Source organism: Zeus faber (assembly GCF_960531495.2).
Source record: "Zeus faber genome assembly, chromosome: 1".
In the NCBI taxonomy this organism is placed as follows: domain Eukaryota; kingdom Metazoa; phylum Chordata; class Actinopteri; order Zeiformes; family Zeidae; genus Zeus; species Zeus faber.
Window position 1 is genome coordinate 40,760,462 of NC_137193.1, and position 24,089 is coordinate 40,784,550.

At 41.8% G+C, this 24,089-nt stretch overlaps 2 protein-coding genes across 2 annotated transcripts in view; one reads left to right on the top strand and one right to left on the bottom strand.

Annotated features, from left to right (window-relative positions):
- The window catches only part of crlf1b (cytokine receptor-like factor 1b), a 31,614-nt gene extending 21,610 nt beyond the window's left edge, over window positions 1-10,004 (bottom strand). The window contains exons 1-3 of the mRNA XM_080024110.1: window positions 9,770-10,004; window positions 4,147-4,425; window positions 1,842-1,971 (exon numbers count right to left, since the gene is read on the bottom strand). Of these exons, the coding sequence (XP_079880236.1) occupies window positions 1,842-1,971; window positions 4,147-4,425; window positions 9,770-9,824 (464 nt within the window). The 5' untranslated portion in view covers window positions 9,825-10,004. The remainder of the gene's footprint in view (window positions 1-1,841; window positions 1,972-4,146; window positions 4,426-9,769) is intronic.
- Window positions 10,005-10,576: 572 nt separating this feature from the next.
- tmem59l (transmembrane protein 59-like) lies at window positions 10,577-22,308 on the top strand (the record flags this gene model as incomplete). Its single annotated transcript, XM_080024519.1, has 9 exons — window positions 10,577-10,692; window positions 10,946-11,201; window positions 13,338-13,443; window positions 13,733-13,827; window positions 14,703-14,855; window positions 20,478-20,568; window positions 20,770-20,920; window positions 21,789-21,906; window positions 22,150-22,308. 9 exons carry the CDS (start codon window positions 10,577-10,579, stop codon window positions 22,306-22,308), a joined length of 1,245 nt encoding a protein of 414 aa, XP_079880645.1.
- Between the last annotated feature and the right edge of the window lie 1,781 nt (window positions 22,309-24,089).

Here is a 24,089-nt window from a genome sequence, read left to right on the forward strand (position 1 = left end):
AGATAGCTGAGAATTTAGATATAAGATTGAACACCTCTGGTAGGGATGATACTGGGTTCCGTATGGACAACAAGATATCGTCTGCATACAAACTGATTTTGTGAACAGAGTTTCCTGTTTGTATGCCTACAATATTACTGTTTTGACGGATGGCCGCCACCAGGGGTTCAAAAAAGATGGCGAATAGTAAAGGGACATCCTTGTCTTGTGCCGCGGTGTAGAGTGAAATGCTGTGAAGTGTAACCATTGGTGATGGCAGAAGCAGATGGAGAGTTGTGGAGGATTCTGATCCATTGAATGAGTGACTCTCCAAAGCCAAATTTGTTGAGGATTGAAAAGAGATATGTCCAATTAACTCTGTCAAATGCTTTTTCAGCATCCAAAGAGGCAATAATAGATCTGATAGAGCTGATCAAACTGAATAAACAACGCATACGGCTGGATGAATGTCTGCCTTTGACAAAGCCTGTTTGGTCTGGGTGAATTATAAATGGAATTACTTTTTCCAATTCTGTTGGTAAGTGTTTTACTTATAATCTTAAGGTCCCTATTAATAAGGCTTATGGGTCTATAACTGGAGATGAGGGTTGGGTCCTTATTGGGTTTGAGCAAAACCGAAATGAGAGCAGTATTCATGTGCAGAGGCGTGGTGGAGGTTGACTTGACCTCTGTAACCATTCTGATGAACAATGGGGAGATAAGTGGCCAGAAGTGTTTTTAAATTCTACTGGGTAGGCATCTGATACAGGTGATTTATTGTTGGGCATAGAGAACAGAGCTTTCCTGAGTTCTTCAAGAGTAAGTGGTTGATTTAAAGTGGTAGCCTGCTCCGTCTAAAGTTTATAAAGGTCAATATCATCAAGGAATAAGTGAATGTTTGATATATTAGATTCATTATTTGAGTGATATCGGTAATTATATATTATTGTATATTATTGTTTCAATTGATTGGCAAGAAATTTACCTGATTTGTCATTGAATTCGAAATAATTTACTCTTCTTCGTTGCATAGGGAATTGTGTCTTTTGATGGATGATAGTATCAAGCTGAGATGTAACTGTCGGTATCTCATTTCGGCTTTGCTCAGTGGATGAGTGGGCTTGTTGGGAGTGCAACTCCTTTAGTCGCTGTTCGAGTTTATTTTGGCATTCTTGTCCTTTCTTTTTCTTGTGAGTGGAGAATGAAATAATACTACCTCTAAGAACTGCCTTAGCTGTTTCCCAAAGTAAGGATGGTGATATTTCTGGGGAGTCATTCAGTTCAATGAAGGTAGCACTTTAATAGGCCGGCGGCGCAAATGGCTGTGGCTGACTTTCTCTCCGGCTCTGTGGGGTGGCTGTCAGCCCTTACAGCTACCCCGCCTAAGTCGGGCAGTGGGGGTATGTGGCGGACCAAGCGCCGTGGCTGTAGACGCTGGCCAGCTGCCTCGAGTCGGCCGAATCAGCGTTGATTGGTCCGACTCAGGACGGGGAACGTTCTTAATTTTTGTCTGTCTTGCAGAGGGGATCCCGGCAGGGCCTTTTCAGCCGACCAGGAGACAGAGCGAAGCACCATTCCTCCTGCGCCCAAACTGATTATTATCTGTTATTTATCCTTTTGGCCAGCAAGCTTTTTGTTAAGTGTTGGAAATAAAACTCTTGCCATATTGGCAACCCAAAGACTGCATCTCCCTCCCTTAATCCCTACCAACATCTGCAAGTGGGCTGTAACCTCGGAACATGCCAAACCATGAGTTCTATGTCTGATCCACCTGGGTGGAGCAGGACAAACAGTAGTGGTGGTTGGAAGTTTTGGGGGTTAAGATGAGCACCTTCCAGCTGCTGCAGCTCTGGGACTCTCACCTCAGTTTGTACTTGAGCAAGTACTGGGTGCGGATGAAGGTCTCCCCCACGCCCCCGGGTTTCCACTGGCACCGCAGGTCCTTGGTATTCCGGGACCAGCAGCTCAGGTTCAATGGCTTCTCCGGAGGCACTAGGAACGAGATGAAAATTAGACGGAATTCAGAAGTGAGCTAAAATCCTCGCTTACATTCGACCTATTCAACTTTAGAGAACACAGGCAAGGAAAAGTCAACTTCTAAGCATGGGAAGTGCTCTTTTGGCTACAGAGACAAGCACAAATCTTTAAAAAATAATGATGAATTAATGACAACCGTTCGTGGCAAAACTGCAGATGGAAATGAAAATATTTTTTTAATAATTCTGCTATGTTTCTTTCTGTGTGTGTGTGTGTGTGTGTGTGTGTGTGTGTGTGTGTGTGTGTGTGTGTGTGTGCTTGTCCACGTTGACAGTAGTGTATGCTGTGAAATGAGATCCACTCTGCGTTTCTCCAAATGAAACAGTAGATGTATTTATTTTATTTTATTTTCTGCTGTTTTCCGTAATTGAATGAAACAAAAAAGCCCAAAGCTCCAACATATCCCACTATGCTTCAAGCTCCATGCTGCTCCGGACACCGCTTTTAGATTAGGCCTTGTAGATCTAATATGAGTGAAGTGCCATTGGCTTACAGAACCCGGAACTTGAGCTGAAACCCCATTGTCTCACAGAACTCAGAGACAGAGCGTCAGGGACACATTGGATTTAGAGGCATGTAAGAATGGCTAGAATTAGGGCCGCACGAATATGGCTAAAATAATAATCACGATTATTTTTCTCAATATTGTGATCATGATTATTTATCACAATTATTAATCCATTTTGGGGAACAGAATTATTTTATGGTACTTTGTAAATCAACAGAAAACTGCCTTCACAATAATAATGGATTTTATAAACCTATAAATTAATAAATAAAAATGTACAAATCTTTGAATGAAAATAGGACTTTATTCACATGAATTCAGTCTTCTGTATATAGCTGGTTATATACAATATATAAATTACATTTTACAAAAAACCAAACAAAAAAAAAAACAATGCCACCACATCGCAGGTTTTTTGCAAGAAAAGAAAGAGCCTATCCCCGGGCGCTGGAACAGCACCCCCAAGGATTTCCTTATTTTAGACTGACAATTTGTGAAACAGGCAAGTGTAGTGCTGGGGCGTACATGGAGACTCCAATATCTATTTACGCTCAGCTGCGTGTGCTCATTTCCCGTTTCTCAAAATGAAACGAATAAAACAACATGAATTTTTCTTAAGTTAAATTTTTAGATGTATTTACTTTTTTCCTAATTGAACAAAAGAAAATAAGCCCTGTGTGAACCACGTCCGCGGAGCCTGTGTGTGTGTGTGTGTGTGTGCGCGCGCTCCACGGAGCCTGCAGCGGGCTCCCGCTGGTGCACAGATTATTTATTTTGCCACATGGATAATTGCGATCAGACGCAAAACAAGGGCAAATTTCACTCAGCTGCAAAACTTCACGGTTGGGTTTGCGCTGTGACATCATAAGTGCAATATCTTTAGTGAATCGGACGCTAAGACGGGGCAGATAGCGGACAAATTAAAAAAAGATGTCTCCAGCAACAATCAATTAATTGTGGAGGCCAATATCCACATTGCGATTAGTGTAAAAAGGAGTTTAATAGGTCCACTTTAATATGAAGCAAGCACACCATCAAGCTTTTGGTTTTATATTAAGCCAACAGTGGAGGCTACTCATATAACAGTTGGCTTTAACGGCACAACAAGCCAACAGATTGCAATGTTTTTTGAAGAATTAGGGGTTCTCTGTAAGGGAATAGCCAAGAAACACTGATTTTGCTTGTGAGTTTTTTTAATGCTAACCACAAAATAATAATTTGTTCCTTCAAGTCATCATTCAGCACTAGGTTGTTAAATAAAATATTGTATTATTGTAATGTTTTATTCAGAACAAATACAGTTTATTCTAATTATTATTATTGCTATTATTAATACTACGATATTTTACAGAAAGTCTTTATATCCATACTTCATTTTTGGGGGAAATCCGAGAGACTAGAACTTGTATTTGCCCTAATTTCACAGGACCTAGGCTAGCTGATCCCATCTGCAGCCTTGCATTGGACTAACCTAGTTAGTATGCAGCCAGTCACTATCGCTGTACTGGTAACAGGGACGAAATTGATGTTGAGTAGGAAGGACAAAATAAACAAATTTCCCAACAAACCAGAGTATCCCTCGAAAAAGCTACCTCCCATCCCATCCCGAAGAAAGGTCTTACTTCCCACGTAGAGACAGGACCCGGCCAGGACGCGTCCGTCGTCCCCGTGGCAGACCAGGTTGTCTCCAGACTGTTGCCGGGAGCCGTTGAGGCGGTGCAGGGTGACGCTGAGGGCCATCGGGCTCACCAGGCCATAGGAGCCGCTGGAGACTCGCTTCCCATTCAGGGTCCAGTAGAGCTCGCTGGCGTGGAGCCCCGACTCTGGGCTCAGCGTGCATGTGGCCGTCAGGCTGGAGCCGATGTGCAGGGCGGGGTCTTGGGGTTGGATCACCGCTACCTCTAAAGGTGACGGGGACACAAATCTAAACAGCATTAGCGTCAACCAATACCGATAAAGATCTCATACTGTCTATAGAGTAGCTGGAGGGACCCTGATTTTTAGATACCTCTATTAGAAAAGAAACGAAACACAAGAACAGATTTTAGCATCCTCATAGTCCTCCATAAATGACAGATTATTGTATATAAATATTTGACTATCTATATATATCTATTTTTTTTTAATATATTTAAAGAAAAGTATTACATATATAAAAACGCACCCGGAGATTATGCACAATAGATTCTAATTTTGACCTTGCTAACTAACTTAAACTAACTGATTCCTAAAACGTAATGCAGTTAGTGAATAGAATAACATCAATAAAATAAAATAAAAATAAAATACAACTCAAAAACATAATACAGAGTGGGGGTACAAAACAGAAGTGAAGGGAATAGTGGTGTGTATATGGTACAGGCTATTTGTAATGAAATGATTGAATGAATGAATGAATGAATGAATGTGAAAGGATAATATATTCAGTAAAGTAGACTCATGTCTAAAGAGAGAAAGGGAGGCATGAACAAAATATTTGCAGTGCAAACAGAACTGAATTAATAGCAAACAAATCTCATTATAACAAAAAGGGAAGGGAGAAAAAAAATGGAATAACTTAATAATAAATCAAGAAGAAAAAAATCGGCATGTTTTTACAATGGTCCACAACAAGTTTATTACAGGTGAGTCAGCTTCGATCAGGGCTCTCAGTGTGGGATTCCCAGTCGTTCATAAGTCTGAAAGACCGATTTTCCAGTGCTGCCAGATGACCAAGCTGACTAAACCAGGAATTCACAGAGGGAGCATTGGGGGCCTTCCACTCACACAGCATGAGGGCTGTTTGAACCCACTCTGTGTCTGAGGGGCTTAGATTACTAAGAAGAGAAGGATCACCTGAAACAAATAAACTGGGAGAGAAGGGGATTTTGTATCCCTGAATACATTCAATATGGGCGCTAATTCCCACCCCGAAGTCCTGTATGTTAGGGAAATCCCATCCCATAATGTGCATTCTCCCTCTGTGACATTTCCAGCATTCGGGGCTATCCCTTAGTTTAAACTTATGTAGCTTTGATGATTTCCAATAGATTCTGTTCAAGATAGACAATTGAATGAGTCTGTTTTCAAGATCTCTGGACATCTTTTTAAAATTTCTTTATATCGGGTTCCAGTCTCCTTCTGTGAATGATGTATCCAGATCAGACTCCCACACCACTTTATAAGGGCAGATGCTGAATAATCTGAGCAGCATAGAAGCATCGAGTACTGGGATGTTTCGTGTCCTGACCCAAATACCTCAAGTATCTGTGTGAGGGTGTCTGCAGTGGGGGCGGTGTGGAGCTGGATCCAAATGTTTAGTGGATGTCTAAGATGTAAATAACGCCAAAACTGATGTTGAGGTAGTGCAAAAGACTCATTTAGATTATTATAGGACGTGATAGTGCCCCTCTCATAAAGATCACCCAGTATCTTAATTTCTCAGTCAAACTTTGGCGGTGAGGGTCAGTTTTGCACATGGACACGATTCTCTTCCACAACCACTGAGACGGCCAAAGAGAGAGGTAGAGGGGGCTCCATTGCTCAATGTCATTCTTGATTTTTTTCCCAGAAGAGGTTAAAAATGTATACGTACGAGGTCTGAAAGCTGTGTGTGGGGGGGGGGGATGTGAGACCAAGGTTTTTTAATGCCAATGGCGGGCCATGAAAAATCACCAGGTTTAAACAGATTTTTGGGGCGGTGGGCTGTAAGAGGAAGGGCCTCAGATTTTTCCCAATTGATCTTACTTCCTGATAATTTAGAGAACAGACCAATCGTTTTAAATAGAGATGGGAGAGACCGTTCAGGTTCTGTTATAAGAACTAATTTCATCCGCGTACATCATGAGCCTATGTGCGGATCCACCTTCCTGGATACCAGGCTAGAGGCTTGACTGGGGTGGGAAAATAAGGGGACTTAGCGGACATCCTTGTCTCGTGTCTCTGTCACGCTTGAATGATTGTTAGAGAAACACTGTTAGTTAGAATTGATGCTCTGGGGTGGGTAACGAAGATTAATCCAGGCTATTAATTAAAGGCCAAAACCAAAGGACACCATGGTAGGGAAAAGATACTGCCATTCCACCCTCCCCCACTCCCCTACTGCAGCTGTGGGGGAGTCCTTTCTACTTGAGGCCCACATCATATTAATCAAATGTCTAAAGTTATCGGTCGAGCTGCGAGTTGTTGATGGGCCTGTAGATTTTGCTGTCAAGGTGGTCCTTGTCTTTTTTCAGAATCAGGGAGATGGTGGCATCAGACAAAGCGGAATGAAGGCTGCCCCTGTCCATGGCCTCGCAGTTAATATCCAGGAGTGTATGTACCCGGAGAGAACTCAACTACGTAGGATTTGTAAACCTCAGCTGTGAAGCCATCAGGGCCAGGGGCTTTACCAGATTAGAGATTTTGGATAGCTTCAGTAATTGACTCCATAGTGATTGGCTGATCAAGTATGGCCACCTGATCCCCTGCTAGGGTGGGAAGACAGAGGGGAGTCAGAAATGCAACTACCTCCTGCCTGTCTACGTGGGACTCGTACATGGGATGAATAGAGGCTGATATATACATTTCTGACTATTCCATTAATCTTACTGGGGGCAGTTATTAACACATCTCTTTGTATTGTTACAGCTGGGATGGCGCTCAGAGCCTCCTTTTGTTTAATATATCTCGCCAGCATGCACCCAGCCTTGTCCCCCTCTTTGAAGAGTTTTTGCTTGGCCCTAAACAATATAAATTTAGTTTTATCCGTTAAAATAATATTGGATTCATATTCGAGTCTGGTTCGGGCGGTCAAATTGGTATAAGATGTATTTTGTTTACAAGTCAAATTCGCTGTGTTGTTTTTTTTTCTCCAGATTATGCTGCATGATGCTGGTCTTTTTTTTAATGAAGCGTATTATATGATACGGCCTCTGGTGAATGCCATTAAGGCATTCCAAATTATGCCAGCAGAGGACCCTAAAGGCAAGTTAGTCTCCTTGTAATGATCAATCTGGTACACTGTACACCCATCAGCCACAACATTAAAACCACCACTAATAACCACTACTCTTGTGTAGCTCTCCCTTGTGCCGCTAAAACAGCTCTGACCCGTCGAGGCATGAACTTCACAAGACCTCTGAAGGTGTCCTGTGGTATCTGGCACCAAGACATAAGCAGCAGATCCTTTAAGTCTTGTAAGTTGAGGTGGGGCCCCCATGGATTGGGTTTGTTGCTCTAACACATCCCACAGATGCTCGATCGCATCGGACCCTAACCCCGCCCATCTACATGATGTAGAAGAAAACGAGATTCATCAGACCAGGCCACCTTCTTCCATTGCTCCATGGTCCAGTTCTGATGCTCACGTGCCCATTGTCAGCGCTTTTGGTGGTGAACAGTGGTCAGCATGGGCATTCTGACCGGTCTGCAGCTAGGCAGCTCCATACGCAGCAAGTTTTAATGCACTTTGTGTTCTAAACACCTTTCTATCATAGCAGCATTATGTTTTTCAGCAATTTGTGCTACAGTAGCTCTTCTGTGGTTCTGTGTAACCAGACGGGTAAGCCTTCGCTCCCCACAAGCATCAATGAGCCTTGGGCGTGTTTTAATGTTGTGGCTGAACGGTGTATTTATGTAATAATACTAATAATAATAATACTAATAACATTGCCGACTGGACACCCTTTGCAGCCTGGTTCTATTGGAAGGATGATTCCTCCCTTGGTGACTTCTCAAGATTTCTTCCATTTCTTAAATTTTTTTGATGATTTTTTTTTTGGTGAGTTTTCCCTTTCCTGATGGGGCTTAAGACTAGGGGATGTAGTTGGTTTCTTTGTGAAATTTGAATCTTGTGAAGCCCTGTGAGGCTGCACTGTGACATAGGGCTATAGAAATTACCTTGACATGACTAAAATGTCCTTCAGGTTCAAAATGCAAGCAGTGAACTCCCACTTGATCAAAATAAATTAAATAAATAAAAGATTCTGCCACACTTTTCCAAAAGTGTCGTTCAGCGTTTAGTTTTTGCAGAGAAGTCATGGTGCATGGTGGGGTTTGAGAAATACAGAACAGAACAGAACATACCCTATTTATTTATGACCAAGTAATGTAGTGGATTTACGGCCCCTGTGTGGAAGCACTTAAAAAAGCCTCGCTAGGTTTCTTGGTAAAATCCTTGAGTGTTTTCACAAACTGCTTCCCCTCATGCATTGGTTCCAATGAGCCTCCTGTGATTGATGGCTGCAGAGAGGCGAGCTGCTCTGTGTTAGAAACTGGGAGATGCCATGCAGGGTTAGGTTAATGTGTAAAAAAGGTTAATTAACTGTGTTATGGGTGGGCAGCGCACTCAAGCTTTCTTACAGGCCTCTGTGCCAAGATACGGCAAGGTTTGATCTGAAAGTAAAATAAAATTGTGTAAAAATTGTAGAAGTGAACTGGGATATAGCAGGTAATTTCACAGTAAAAGGAGAGTGGATTTACTGTTAGAGGAGGTGGGTACTTTGTTACTGTACTGGAGTATATTCAATTTTGGAGACTTTTACTCCACTGTCTTTCCAAGCAAATGACTATATATTTTTTAAACATTAACATTACTTCAGTGTTTTTTAAATCAGGATTTATATATACATATACCAAGCCAAAGCAAAAAAAACAAAACGAACAAAAAATAAAAACCCTGAATATATCGAGATTCAAGATTCAAGATTCAAGAGGTTATCAAAGTGTTTATTTAGGATTCCTCATCAATAAATCGTTCAGGTCCATATCCTTGTAAATTTGCATAACACCACCTACACGTTTTTTCATTCTAAATTGTTCAATCTGCTGTAGGAAAGCACTTTATGAACTGTTATAGACTGTCACATCAGGACACTGGATATGACAAGCACTTGTACTTTGAGTACTTCAAGCACATTTAAGAGCACCACAACTTAAAAATAAGTATAAATTTCAATGTGGTACTTTATTTTGTGTGAGGGAATGTATACCTTTACTGAAGTAAAACGGTCTTCTACCGCTTCTTCGACCTCAGTCAGTATGAGGATTTACGTTTGTTTACTCCATCTTCTGTGCAGTGCAGACAGATCAGTATGCATTTATTTTTTGGGACGTTGCAAATTGATGAATAAATGAATTATTCATGGGTTTCGGGAGATTGTTCAACGCCTGGAGACAACCACAATATGTTTTTTTCATCTCAACACATAATCATCATCACGTCGTAAGAATGCTGTTGATAATAAGTGGCTCATTTCCTGCAGAAAGCGTGCGCAGTATACTCACGCGTCGTGGAGAACAACACTTGTGGCATCAGGAGGAGAAGCAGCAGAGGGATCATACTTTCCACTTTCCACAATGTTCTCCTTCCTCTCTTCTTCTCTTTGAACGTGTCACACAAGGAGAAATCTTCACTCTTCACTCCCAAACAAAGTTGGAGTTTGGAATAAACAGATGTTTGTCTCCCTGCAGATGCAGGACCATCAAGTCCTCAGAGCTCCAGGGCAACAGCAGGGTGTGTTTGGTGGGAAACCAAGTTTTGATTCCCAACACTCAACTTTATACTGACGCTCCTCCTTCCACAGTCCACAGTAAGTACTGTACCACGGGAGCGCGCGCACACACACGCGCGCGCGCGCACATACACTCACGTGTACACATGCACGAAGACACAAACACACACGGGTCCGCGTATAATAAACTGAATGTATTAAATAAGATACATTTGTACTTTATTCATCGCTTGTGGGGAACTAGTTTTTCCCCTTTTTAGACAGTATATGTACAATTATAATAAGAATGATTAGGTGTGTGTATATATATAGATATATAGAGTATATATCAATATATATATGTTTTTTAGTATATATATATTTTTTTCGTATAATTTTAATTTCATATTTCTATTAATTTGTTGTTGTTTTTTTAATCTTTTTAGATTTATAGAATTTTAGAAATAACAACTCTGCACATTTGGTTATCCTTGGCTTTATTTAAGTTATGCGCCCACCCTATTTAGCGAAACTCAATTAATGCATACATATAATGGACGATGTAATTATTGGATGGTGTGTTGGTTGGATGGTGTGATGGATGTTCTGCTGGGTGGACGATGTGATGTTGGATAGTGTGATGGATGATGTGATGTTGGATGGTGTGATGGATGATGTGATGTTGGATGGTGTGTTGGATGGTGTGCCGGTTGGATGGTGTGATGGATGGTCTGCTGGATGGAGGATATGTTGGATGGTGTGTTGTTTGGAGGGATAGAGTGCTGGATAGTGTGTGGACGATTGTTTATTTTTCGGTGGTCTGATGGATGGATGGATGTTGTGTTGAATGGGTGGTGTTTTCCATAGTGTGTTGGTTGATGATGTGTTGGTTGGATGGCGTGTTGGATGGAGTGGGCGCTGCCTGTGCGTGCAGATGACGCCATTCCGGCCGCGCACCGCGCACCAGAAGCCGCTTGCAGAAGCAGAAGCTCCGGAGGAAACGCAGCAGCACAGGGGGAGCCTGCGGAGCTGCGGTGACCCACAGACCCACAATCCAGTTGGAAATGCTCGGCGGGATGGCGGGGTACTTCTCCGCGCTGCTCTCGGTGCTCCTTGCGGGGTTAGCGGCCGCCGCATCCCCGGACCTGTTCGACAACCAGCTGGGAGACATAAACTACTGCAAGATGCAATGTCAGCTGCACATAAGGAACAAAAGCCCTGCGAAAGTAAGTTCTCCTCCCTGCACGGGTGGTGCAGCATGCATGCTGCATGGGCTCTGCAGAGCTGCACCATGCACCACGCAGCTGCCCCCGGTGCACCGCACCGCACACTGCGGCTCCGAAATCCCCGCAAGATCTGAACTAGACGGGTCTTGGTGTTTAGTGCATTGGTGTGTTGACGGGCGGTGCATGCGTCAGTGCGCAGCATCAGCAGTATCATATCAATCTGGGAATATTCAGCTCATTGTCTCTCCTCTCTCCTGTCTCTCCTGCTCCTTTATGTGTCTGCTTTCATTTAATGAACCCTAATCTCCTAATCCCCTGGTTTAATATAATTGCTTAATCCGCAGATCTAGGTCGAGAAGGTCGGTGCGCACTGAGCTTGGATATTATTTTATTGGTCCTTATTGTCTTGTACATCACACCCTGGACCTATAGAGACCCAAACGAAGAAGGCATTTCCATATTTATTTCAAGCAGATATTGTTCTATGGAATGCGTCTCCTCCTCCTCCTCCTCCTCCTCCTCCTTCTCCTCCTCCTCATCTTGGGCTCCACTCAGGTGTGGTTCAGCCAGCAAAGCCGAGCTGAGCCGAACCGCACCGTGCCGCACAACTCCATGATAATCTTCAAATAGTTGCATGAATGTGATTGAAATAACTCAACAATGGAGACTGGAGTGAGATCACTTTTACACTTGTGTTGGCTTTAGGGTGTCAGACAATAACAACGGGGCTATTGAACAATAATAATAATAATAATAATAATAATAATAATAATAATAATAATAAATAACAATAATAATAATAATAATAATAATAATAATAATAATAATAATAATAATTATTATTATTATTATTATTATTATTATTATTATTATTATTATATAAAAATAATAACGACAATGATACTAATAATAACAACAGAAATAATAGGGAAGATGCTTCATGATTTCAAGAGAATAAAATCCCTCTTTGTCTGTTAATGAGACTGACAATGGGAAATTATTTTCTATCCTGTTCCTGGAACAGTCACGAGTGGGCGCCATTTTGTTATTTCCCAGAAAGAGGCAGGGAAGTAAATCTTCCTTCCCCACCGGGATGCAATGATGACCCAGAAATTCACTATAAAAATGACAGAATTTTCTTTTTCATTTAATGCAAGTCACTCTTCTCACCTCTCGTCTCAGTTCTCGTCTCATTATCATCATCATCTTCTTCTTCTTCTTCTTCTTCTTCTTCTTCTTCTTCTTCTTCTTCTTCTTCTTCTTCTTCTTCTTCTTCTTCTTCTTCTTCTTCTTCTTCTTCTGATTATTATTAGGGTTATAATATTCTTCCCCTGAGGTGTCTTTGCTCCATCAGACGCCAGCAATAATTTACCATATTGCTAATATATATAAGAATAATACAGGCACATGAAGGGCACCAGGATCCAGCCAATAGAATGTGAAAAATAAAGTTTTTAATCTAATTTTAATCACATTCCCGGTGAAATTGCTGTAGAAATATATCGCAAATAGATTTTTTTTTTTCACATGTTTTATTATGCTAGACATTATTGGAACAAACTTCCAGAATATCTCAGACTTCCCTCTCAAGATCATTTAGCCTCAAAACATTTACATTGGTAACAGCTTCTCAGTGAGTAATCAGCCCGCTCTAAATGACTCTTTGACCATTTATTGCTCAGATGTTATTTTCCCACCATATATATCGTTTTGTCTGTTGAATTTTGTGTTGATTTTCATTTCTGTGCTTTTACTGTGTCTTATGCAAACACTTAGAATTTTCCCTTTGTATGAAATGAGCTCTGGAAATAACCTTACTTTGCTTGATTGATTGATTGATTGATTGATTGATTGATTGATTGATTGATCAGTCCACCACCCCATAGTTTGAGCCCTCCGCCTGTGCAATATTGGCAATAATAATTATATAATATAATAATAATAATATAATGATAATATATAACCATCTTTTGTGATTTTTTATTTGGGGGGGGTAAAGTGCACATGAAAGGGCAGGGGGTGCTTGTACGGTAACTTGTCTCCCACTTATCTCCTCACTTATCTCTCAGTCCCTTTCTGCCTTTTTCCCTCCGTCCTCCTCCACCTCCCCCTGCTCTGTGCTGGCGTGGTGTGTAGGACTCCATAATGAACGCATGTCACCGCGGCTGTCGCCTCTACTCCATCTGTCAGTTCGTCAACGGCAACGCAGGCTTCAACACCAGCAGGGAGGAGTGTCAGGGAGGTGAGACAGGCCTGTCTGTCTGACTTTCTGTCCCACTGTCCTACTGTCTGTTCCATTGTCCATTTGTCCCACTGCCTGTCCTCCTGTCTGTCGGTCTGTCTATCTATCCACGAACTATCTTTGTGAACATTGTTCGTCAACACTTCATTTCTTGTTCTTCATTTCTACTCAACTTCTCTCTTCTTTCACACTTCCAGCCACTATCTCCCCCTTCATCCTTTAATGCTCCATCTTTCATGCGTCACATCTCCTTCACATTCACCCGCCCCCTCTCTCCCTCCCTCCACAGCCTGCCAGGAAGCCTACATTAAGCTGTTGGAGCAGGAGGCCTGCAGCAGCGGCTGTGCCAGCCAGCCTGCCGAGCCCGAGATCAAGAGGAGGAAGGTGATAAAGTGACTCACTCACTCACTCACTCACTCACTCACTCACTCACTCACTCACTCACTCACTCACTCACTCATTCATTCACCCACTCACCCGCACACTCGCTAGCTCAGTCGCTCGTTCAATCACTTATTCACCCACTCACCTCCTCACTCATTCCCTCAGGCTACACACCCAGACATTACCTTTTCGCACTGCTTCCACAAAGCTTTTATTTTGAAATACCCCTGCTATGCCATCTTGGTAAATTACTCATAGTAATATACAAGGTTATGGATCTAATGAATCATTGATGAGCAATTCTGAATCAGCAGTGTGACAGATCATATAGAAAAAAAATAAAACTGAAGGAAGGTGACTGTATTATGAATTTAGTAGAGTTAAAAGTATTGATATTTGCTTTGAAATGTAGAAGACTAAAAGTCAAAGGTCTCCTGAATACACTTAAGCACAGATATTTGAAAAAGGTTCTTAAGTACAGTAACAAAGTACATGCACTTTGTTACATTCCACAACTGAGCTGGATTTTTTGTGGTTTGAACTCTGAGAGTTTGGTGTAAAAGAGTCAAAGTGAATAACCGTTTGATTTTTGGAAGTGATACAGAGTTGCACGCACACAAGCATAAGGAGACAAACACACACACACGTCCTAACACACACTGGTGCACACTCACACATACACACACATACATACTCATTCATATGCTCAGACACGTACGTATACTTACTTGGACAAACAAAAACTATGCAACCACAAACTTTTTATGCAAATAATGTGCATGCACACACACACACACACACACGCACACACACACACATACACACACACAGATGGACCCTCATTATTCGCTGTCCTTGATCTCTGCGGTGTTCAGCTCAAGGCCATGACCCACCGCCCCAAGCAGCCCTCTGTCATGGAGGCCGTGTCCAGCTGGTGCAACGACATTGTCAGCTCCGCTCAGAGCTTCATCTCCTCCACCTGGACCTTCTACCTGCAGGCAGACGATGGCAAGGTTGTGGTCTTCCAGGTGAGAGTGCCCTCCTCTTCCTCTCTCTCACTCCATTTCTCTGTCTCTGGTCCTGAGACGCACCACGCGTGTCAGCCGTCCTCATCGTGTTGCTAGCGTTGTCATATTGAGGGCCGTAATAAACATTGTGGTGTCGAGGTCGCGGTAGTACTTCAGTCAAAATGCAAGCTGACGTGGAAATACACTGCCAATAAGACGTGGCTGTGTAGGCGACTTCGTCTGGACATTTAGAGACTCTCATCGCTTACAAATCGACGAAACTGGGACCTCTCTGCGCAGTGGGAGAATAAGGGAGTACAGATACCACATTAAAGAATGTCTGCTAAATTGGCAAAAAATTGAAAATAATCGAAGAAGTCACAGCTTTAATGACCCCTTGCAGGATGACTTACGGTTCACTGCAGCTTCACAATACACTGATCTGTCTATCAATTTAGCAATTTTTGACTATGGAAATAACGTACTAATATTGGAATATATTGGAATATATGTAAATACTGTAATATTGAGTCTGTACTAATTGAGTCACTAAACTGTCAAAGGAGACTGGCGTCCTTAAAAGTGTCCTTATATTCTTGAAGGACACTTGAAAGTGTGAACTCGAGACCAGACACACGTACGCCTGCCCTCCTTGTGGTAATGCCACTAAAGGCCACAACTAAATGAGTAATAAATGTTAAGTCTTACTTAAATCTTAATAACTGATCGTTGTCTGTCCACGAGATAAGATGAGATGAGGTCAAATATCTTCAGGTGTTTACAGCAGCGACAAACAGTGCAGTTCAGAAAGAGACACAAATTAAAATGAGATGAGAAACAAATACATACTGTATGTACACATCAGAAGCAGCAACATTAAGTAACAAACAATTGCAAATAATTGCCAACTCTGCCGTGATTGAGCAAAATTCCAAGTTTAAAGTCAAGTGAGTCTTCATTGCACATTTGGATTTACTTTTTGCTCTAAATTAAACTCCGGCCCGGTCCCAGGGGACCTTCACACATGCTGGTTTGCCTCTCCTCTGCTGCCTGTTCAGTTATGCTGTCGCGCGTCTCGCCGCTTGGGTCACAGCCAACACGTCACCCCCTGTTATTCCACAGCACCTGTGAAGGTTGATTGAACAAGGTCGAGCTGCGAATACCTTCCTTCTTAAGTGCGCCGCAGTGAACCTCCAGCAAAACTTGAATTGGTGAAGAAAAAAAAAATCAATGCTTGTATTTTTTTCACAATGTCACCTTTCCCTGTGTGTGTGTGTGTTTTACGCGCCCTGTAGGAGCAAACCGCCGAGAAATTTACCTTAATATGGAAACAAATCATAGGATCTGAAACGGATGACCTTTTTTTAACGAAATGGAATGAATTTTAAGTGCAATCTCCCAGAGTTTGGAGTTTATAGATTTCCCCTTATTTTCGTACCGCAGCAAAGACAACATAAATGAAGACCGTGATGATGGTTCTTGCACCAGGCAGCCATTTCCTGCAACTCTCGGGTGGAACGGGAAGGAGAGCGACTCTACAAACGTCTTTACAGAGTTTGCAGGGAAATACATTGTGTTTATGTCGTCTTATTTACACTGACAAGGTGTTTTACACCGCAGAGGACTCAGTGTGATATGACCGGGCTGGCTGAATCTGCCGTGTCCCTCTGCCGTTTCTGAGAGCTTTTCCTCGAGGCAGGGCTTTTAAAGTGTAAATCCGTAACATTATTTAGTTTGAGAATCTCATATTTGATTTGGCTGGTGCTTTTTTATGAAACAGCCATTCCATATATTTACGCATTGCATGTGCTCTTTATGCTGTTTCAGTTGTTGCTGGCAGGGTCCGCCACACTGATTGGGCACACGCAAAGAAGTGAAAGGCAGCCACGGGGGATTTGATAAAGCAGCATAGATAGTTGTGGTCAGTAAACAGTCTATATGGATGAACATTCACCAAAAATAGCAGACAAAATCTCCCATCCTGCTCAAGTGACCGAGAGGGAGAAAAAGCTCAACTTTGGTGAAAAGAAAGCGACCATCTGAAAGAGAAGATGAAAATAAACCTGGATGTTGAAAGAAAAATGTTTAAAAGTTGGAACTTGTAGTGGAATGTAATGCACCCAACAGAGATGATCTGATGGATACTTTAAACGTGGACCTGTGAAGCCCCTTAAGACGTGAACTGTGGTAATATTAAGGTGATAATGGGCTGTACTGTTGACGAGTAAATTGCCGCTTGACTTGACCTGAATCAATACTGTATGCACATTGGATGAAATAATGAAATACGTCCTGTGAAGCTCCACCACACGTCTAATCTGACGACTTTCAAAGTCTCACTACACAACTTTCTGTCTTGTGATCGGGAATCTTGATGTCGTTGTGGTTTCACACTACATGACTGATCGGTGACAGGGGATCACATTACAAGATCTTTTACCAGGAGGAATCCCCGGCAAGTCTGTCTGGTCTCCAAACTACGTTTTGTCACGAAAACACACGTGAAAAGTGACACCGGAAATGACGGGATACCTGCGCGGGACAGGATAATTTATTTTTTATTATATTCTTGATCACTGTAAAAATATATATATAAATATAAAAGCAGAATTTAAATAAGAAATGTATGTTAGTTATGTATGTAGCTGTGTGTTTCTGGCTGCTGCTCCGGCAAACTCCATTCTTTCCTTCTCAGCTTCTTGATGAATCAGAACGGAATAGGAGTTTATTCCGTCAGATGCATTCACAGGTACGAGGAATTTGTTATGCTGAGGATTGGTGCATTTTTATAGACGCTTAGCATTGAAAAGTAAAAAAGCATAACGGTCTGAAAAAAAGAAATTAAATAATAAAGTAATAAATATAATAGAATAAAAAGTGAACTTAAAATGAAATAAAATTGCCAAATATAAAATTGCCAAAGAATAATAGTAATTAAAATTTAAAAAATGATTGCAATGTATTTACTAAGTTATTAAAGTTGGTATGTGAATATATTGCACTTTTAAATTACAAATCAAATTCATTTTAGATAAAATGCAGTACATTTCAATTACATTTAGATGACATTTAGATAACATCTAGGTTGTTGGCAGTCAGCTGTGAGCCAGATAGCTGGAACAGGCACAGTTAAATATTATTTGAATTTGGAGTAAAGTGATTTTTCTTGACTAGACTAACTCATGGAATAAAATAAAAATGCGTCTTTTCCTCCATCAACTCCCTCCTTCTCTCTGTTTCTCTGATGAGTGGCTCTGCGGCAGTTTAGCTGCTGAGACGCTCAAACGGACGATTAAAGGGATCGATTTATTCTCTCCGTTGGCCGAGCTCTGTGATGTCACTATTTGGAGTCGTGGAACAAATTGAACTTGTCGTATTTGTTTATGACGTGTACGGCTGAATGCAGACAGGCGCCCCAACCCTGTCAGGACGAATATTCAGATTTCTACAGAAACAAACACAGAGAACAGAGAAAGGGTATTACATGCCAGGGAAAGTGGGAGCACTGTTGTTTTCCAGTACAACAGCCAGTACTTTGCTCTGCTGGACATTAACTGTATTCCATGAATGAAGTGTGAGAAAAAAACAAGTTGAAAATTCTCAATAGGACGCGGAAAATTTCGCATCGCGGCGTGCCTTGCAGGTTTTCGCGTGCGGAAACCGACTTTTCATAGGGATGAACGGACATCCATTTTGTTCTTGGCGTCGAGATTCGATGTGAATCAGGCTTAAATAAGCAGTTTAACAGATCCACCCCCTGATTTATTTTTTATTTTATTTTTTGCTTTGACTTAATTCTGATATATATATATATACATAATTATAAATCCAGATATTTTTGAATATAGACCAGCAGTTGAGTTCAAAGTACAGATATTTTCTGTGAAACGCAATGGAGTAAAAGTCAAAAAGTAAACCGATACTTGAAAATGTACGGCAACAAGGTACTTGTTATCTAGATTGAACTATGCGGTACAGTGCAGTGCATCTAAAGCCCAAACAGAATCCAACCAGACCGGACAAAAAAAACGAAAAAGGAGACATCCTGTCTGTCCTAATTATTTCCACTTCTCTTCCGTCCCTCCCTCGGTCCTTCTCCTCCTTCTCCCTCTATTTTGAGCTCTCTCTCTCTCTCTCTCCCTCCCTCTCTCTCTCTCTCCCTAATGCGTCCCTCTCGTAATGCGTGACAGATGCACCCGTTCGGCCTCAGCCAATCACGGCCCTGCGTCTCAGCCCTGACCTCGTCGCTCGGCCGTCCGTCTTCGTTCTGCATCTGGTTCCGTTATTCCCTGTGTCAGGGAGGGGAAACAATTAAAAGAAATGGTACCACTTTCATCAGAACCTCGACCAATTTTAGCCATTTTTAAAATGTTTCATTTTCATGTTTTTGCATTTGCTTCTTATGCAGAAAAAGTGCGTGTGTGTGTGTGTGTGTGTGTGTGTGTGTGTGCGTGTGCGTGTGCGTGTGTGTGTGTTTGACATGATGAGCCACATACTTTGTACATTTTTATCTTTGCGTGTTCTCCATGCGTAGTAGTTGTGTTAAAATCTTTTAAAGGTTTTCCTTCTCCTGGTAAAGTGGCTTTTCTGTCATTTGGGGGGATGAGAGAGGGAAAGAGAGATGAAGCCATACCAATTGAGTCATTACTATAAAATCACTCCAGCACAATTTTATTGAGTTCTTTCATCATATTGATGGTTGAACCATTTCCTCTCGTTCCTTTGAAACAATTAATCAATCAACAGATTAATCTGATTAAGAAACAATCATATTCTGTTATGATGCTCAGAATAAATCTCCCATCCCAAAGGACACTCATTAGGTTTATCCGAGACTCTTTGTGTGATACTGCAGTGATACTGCAGTTTTTTGAGAATTTTTCTGTCATACCCAGATTCAGAGGAGAAGCTGGATACAAGTTTTTTCCCTGTGTGTCCAGCACAGCGATGGTGACGGGCTGCATGCTAACTGGGTTAGCTCAATGTATGGCTGCCGGTGGGATCAGCTAGCCTAACTCCTATGAAATGAGGAAAATTCACCTTCCAGCGTCTCAAAAGCTTGAGTTATTTAAGCGATTCATGTTGTGTCTTTATGACGAGTACAAATAAGAACATAAAAACGAGACCTTAGTTGTTTGAAATGCAGCTACATTCGGTTTGGGGTTGCCAGGTATGACTCATTTGACTGAACTGGCAACCCTAGGCAGCTCCACAGCATATAATCTCTGAAGTAGAATGAAAGTACTTGATTGATCATTTATTTATATAAGTTCCTTTACCTTTTATTACCTTCTAGTGTATTTCTGCATTAGCCCATTGGTTGATAGTGTTGATTGTCAGTATATTGATGATATACAAGTGTAGTTTTACCAGTGTCCATCGTGCATATAGTGGACACTATTCTCTGTGTTTGTGTTGATGTGTTTATCTGTGTCGGCCATTTGTATTTACGTGAATTACTAACCAATCAATTTTTATTCAATACTGATGCCATTTCGTTTGTTCTATGGACTTGCATCAAACAGACCACTTCTCTGTAAGTCAGTCAACCAGTCAGTCAGTCAGTCAGTCAGTCAGTCAGTCAGTCAGTACCTAACAGACTGTGGTTTATTTTCCCGCGTGTGTGCGTGCGTGTGTGTTTAGAGCCAGCCGGAGACAGAGTACTCTCTGCTGGAGCTTCAGGCTCCGCGCTCCAAAGTGACTGAAAAAGTCTCCCACACCCAGAAACCCCACGGTGAGACACATACATATCCCCCAGCACACACACATAAACACACACACACACACACACACACACACACATGCACTTTTTCTACTTGGATTTACTATCTACTTTTACTCAGCAGCGGGTGATTGCCCTTTTGTCACGTTACCAAAATCAACATGAATTAGTTTACATCAGTAATAATGTCATGGAATGTTGAATTCTGTGCAGGAGTGCGAGGTCGTGCAGAGAAGGCGGCCGCCAAGGCCACAGGCAAAGGGAAGCACCCAGTGCAGCACCCGGTACAGCACCCGGTGCAGCACCCAGTGCAGCACCCGGAGGACCCCGCTGCCGACCACGACTTCCTGGGCTGCATGTCCCGGTAAGATGGCAGCTAGTGGCCAATGGGCTAATAGGTGCAGCGCTCTGTCTGCCGAGTCAAACATAACAGGTTTTCTGTTCTAAAGGAGGGGAGATCGAGAGAACTTTGAAGACCATGAAAAGTGCGACGAAAAACCCTACAAACAAGCTCCTTGATATGAGATATTTAAATAAACTTACACGCCTTAGGAGAGACTTAGACGTGCGCAGAGAGGGCGCGGGGATCGTCCCCCTGCTACCGGTGTAGGTACCAGATGTGCTCGGCCTGTCAGATCAGCTCGCACGCGCGAGTCAGAGGGTGAAACAAACCCTGTGGTGCAATGATAGTGAGGGCGCGCCGGCTGAGGCCGTCTCGTCCGTGCCGTCGGGGAGGTGGAGCGGCTACGTTTCATATAAGCATTATTACCGGACATTTTGACCGGCAAGTTTATCATTTATCCTTTTTTTTAAATCAATTTTACCCGTCAAAGAAAACAGAAATTACCGGAGCCAAACATCAAGGAAGTGACGTGGTGCCATAAAGCGTTCAGCATGTCGCTTCAATTTATATTTCTCAAATACGACTTTTGGGCATATGTAATTGTTTGCATCTATGAAGAAATGCATATTTATTTTCTTTTATACAAATCACAACTCACTCAAAATAGACGTTATATCTGCAGGTAGTATCTAGAATTTAGTTAACTTTCCACAAAATGAACTTTCTTCCCGCCTCCCTCCCTTCCTTCCTTTCTTCCTTCTCCCCCTCTCTCCCTCCCTCCTTCCTTCCTTTCCCCTATCCTCCTCCTTCCATTGCTTTCTCCCTTCCTCTCTGCCGTCCTTCCTTTCTTTCTCCTCCTCCCTCTATCCTTTCCGTCCTTCCCCTTCAGGCGCTCTGGTCTTCCCCGGTGGATCCTCGCTGCCTGTCTCTTCCTCTCCATCATGGTGATGCTGTGGCTCAGCTGTGCCAGCCTGGTGACGGCGCCCGAGCAGCACGTCAAGACACAGGTACCGCATACGTGCACAACCACACGTGCAGGCCCACACACGTGCATGCCTGTCTGCCTGTCTGCCTGCCTGTCTGTCTGTGTATCTGTCTATCTTTCTATCTGTCTATATGTCTTTGTCTGTCTGTCTCTCTGTGGGTCTATCTGTAATCAAATATGCATTCATAAAGATATAATATGACATTAGTTAAACAATTTTGACCCATAAACCTCTTTCAAACCGACCTTTATTTCCCATTTTCAGCTCAGTATCAACGGCGATAAGGAGTTCCTCGACGACGGCCACAAGCTGAACCCGTTCCACCTGACGCCCGTCATTGCCGTGGCCGTGAAGCCGCTGCAGGAGTTGCAGGAGGCCGGACCACTGCCCGTCAAAGTGGACCTCAGCAAGTCCTGCGTCTAAACACCCACCAGTGGCAGCACTGCTCCCCTTTGTTTCCAAGGCAACCGTGCTGAGGTCCCTGCCTCTTGGGAAGAGGAGGTCAAAATATAAACGCATCACAAGACACACATGCAAATCCATTCATTGTTTTTTATTATTATTCTTATTATTGTTATTTTTATTATTGTTATTATTATTGTTATTATTATTATAATAATAATAATAATTATTATTATTATTGTTATTATTATTATTATTATTATTATTGTTTGCATGGCAATCTCCTTCATAAATGCCACAGTCATGAGTCTGTACTTCAGGTTTCATCGTAAATCATCTTTAAACCTTAAGTGATAAAACTACCAGTCACTTTATGATCAGAACCTGGTTTAGTATCTTAAATTGTATCTGCTTGAACTGTCGATGTGTTGTGAAAGCAGCTTTCAAAGCGACATTAATGTCAATTGAAGGCAAGAAGTCACACACTGAGATTACATTTTGAAGATGAATTTTAAGTTTGGTGATTAGCAAATTTGGCAAATTTCTGTGGTGAACTATTCCAACTGAAGGAAATCTAAAAAACAAGCTATTGGTGAATAAACAAAAGATTTACCTTAATTATTTTCTCATGAAACACGAAATGATCCTTGGATTAGCGACACAATCACACTGTGTGTGTGTGTGTGTGTGTGTGTGTGTGTGTGTGTGTGTGTGTGTGTGTGTGTGTGTGTGTGTGTGTGTGTGTGTGTGTGTGTGTGTGTGTGTGTGTGCGTGCGTGTGTATAAAATACTAGAACACAACTTGGCAGAATATAAACTGGAATTTCGACTCTATCTTCGAATCAAAACCCATATCGTCTATTTATTCATTGCTGTTTTATTAGTTCCAAATCAGAGACAGGAGTCATCTGATGCATAATGTCATTGAAGTGCCATGTACAGTGATATATATCATACAAATGTACTTGCTATGTCTGTAAAACATACATTTTGTTCACTTTTTTGCAGAAAGAGACACAAAGCAGCGCTTACTACAGTATTATTACGAACATGTTATTACTCTGTCACTTTAAATGTGCCATGTGCTTTCTAATAGTCGACTCTTTTGTATGTCCTAGGAGCACATACGGAAGGGGTAACGTGTAATGCAGCGAGGTGTAATGCAAGGCTTTTAGCATAGACTACTGTTCATAGTAAAAGTTGCACTGTCTTAAAGATCTTTTCGTTTTTCTCTGTGTTTTTGTCGTCTTGTAATGCTCTAATTTAATCCAGATTATGTAGGCGACACAGTGCATGCTCGTGGCATGTCAAGTTAATCCTAGCCGGCAGGAATCTACTGTAGAACTTCTTCTTTCTATTTGTGTTGGTGTTTACTGTAAATGTTCGGTAGGATGTGTCATGATTAGTAGGAAATGTAATATTCTCATGATTTACATTGATTTAGGGGAGAGAACTCATAAAAGGTTTGTAGCTCAAAGCCATCCCAGAAATCGATGCCGGTTCCTCCACTGCGGAGTGGGTTCAGGTGGGAAACGACAGGGATTTCAAAATGTACTGTTTCCTTTTTACTGGTCTGTTTATTTTCAATAAAACGACGATGCTTACATGATAAATAAAGTGTTTTCATGTTTAATGCGTTAGTTATCGTGCATGCTTCTCAGGTCGTAGATATCACATTAGGAGATCACATGAGATTCTCAGATCACATGATCAATACAGTAGATGATTGATTGATAACAAATATAATAAACCATGATAAGAATTTGGTAGAGATAATATGATCTAGGAATAGTTTATTTTAAT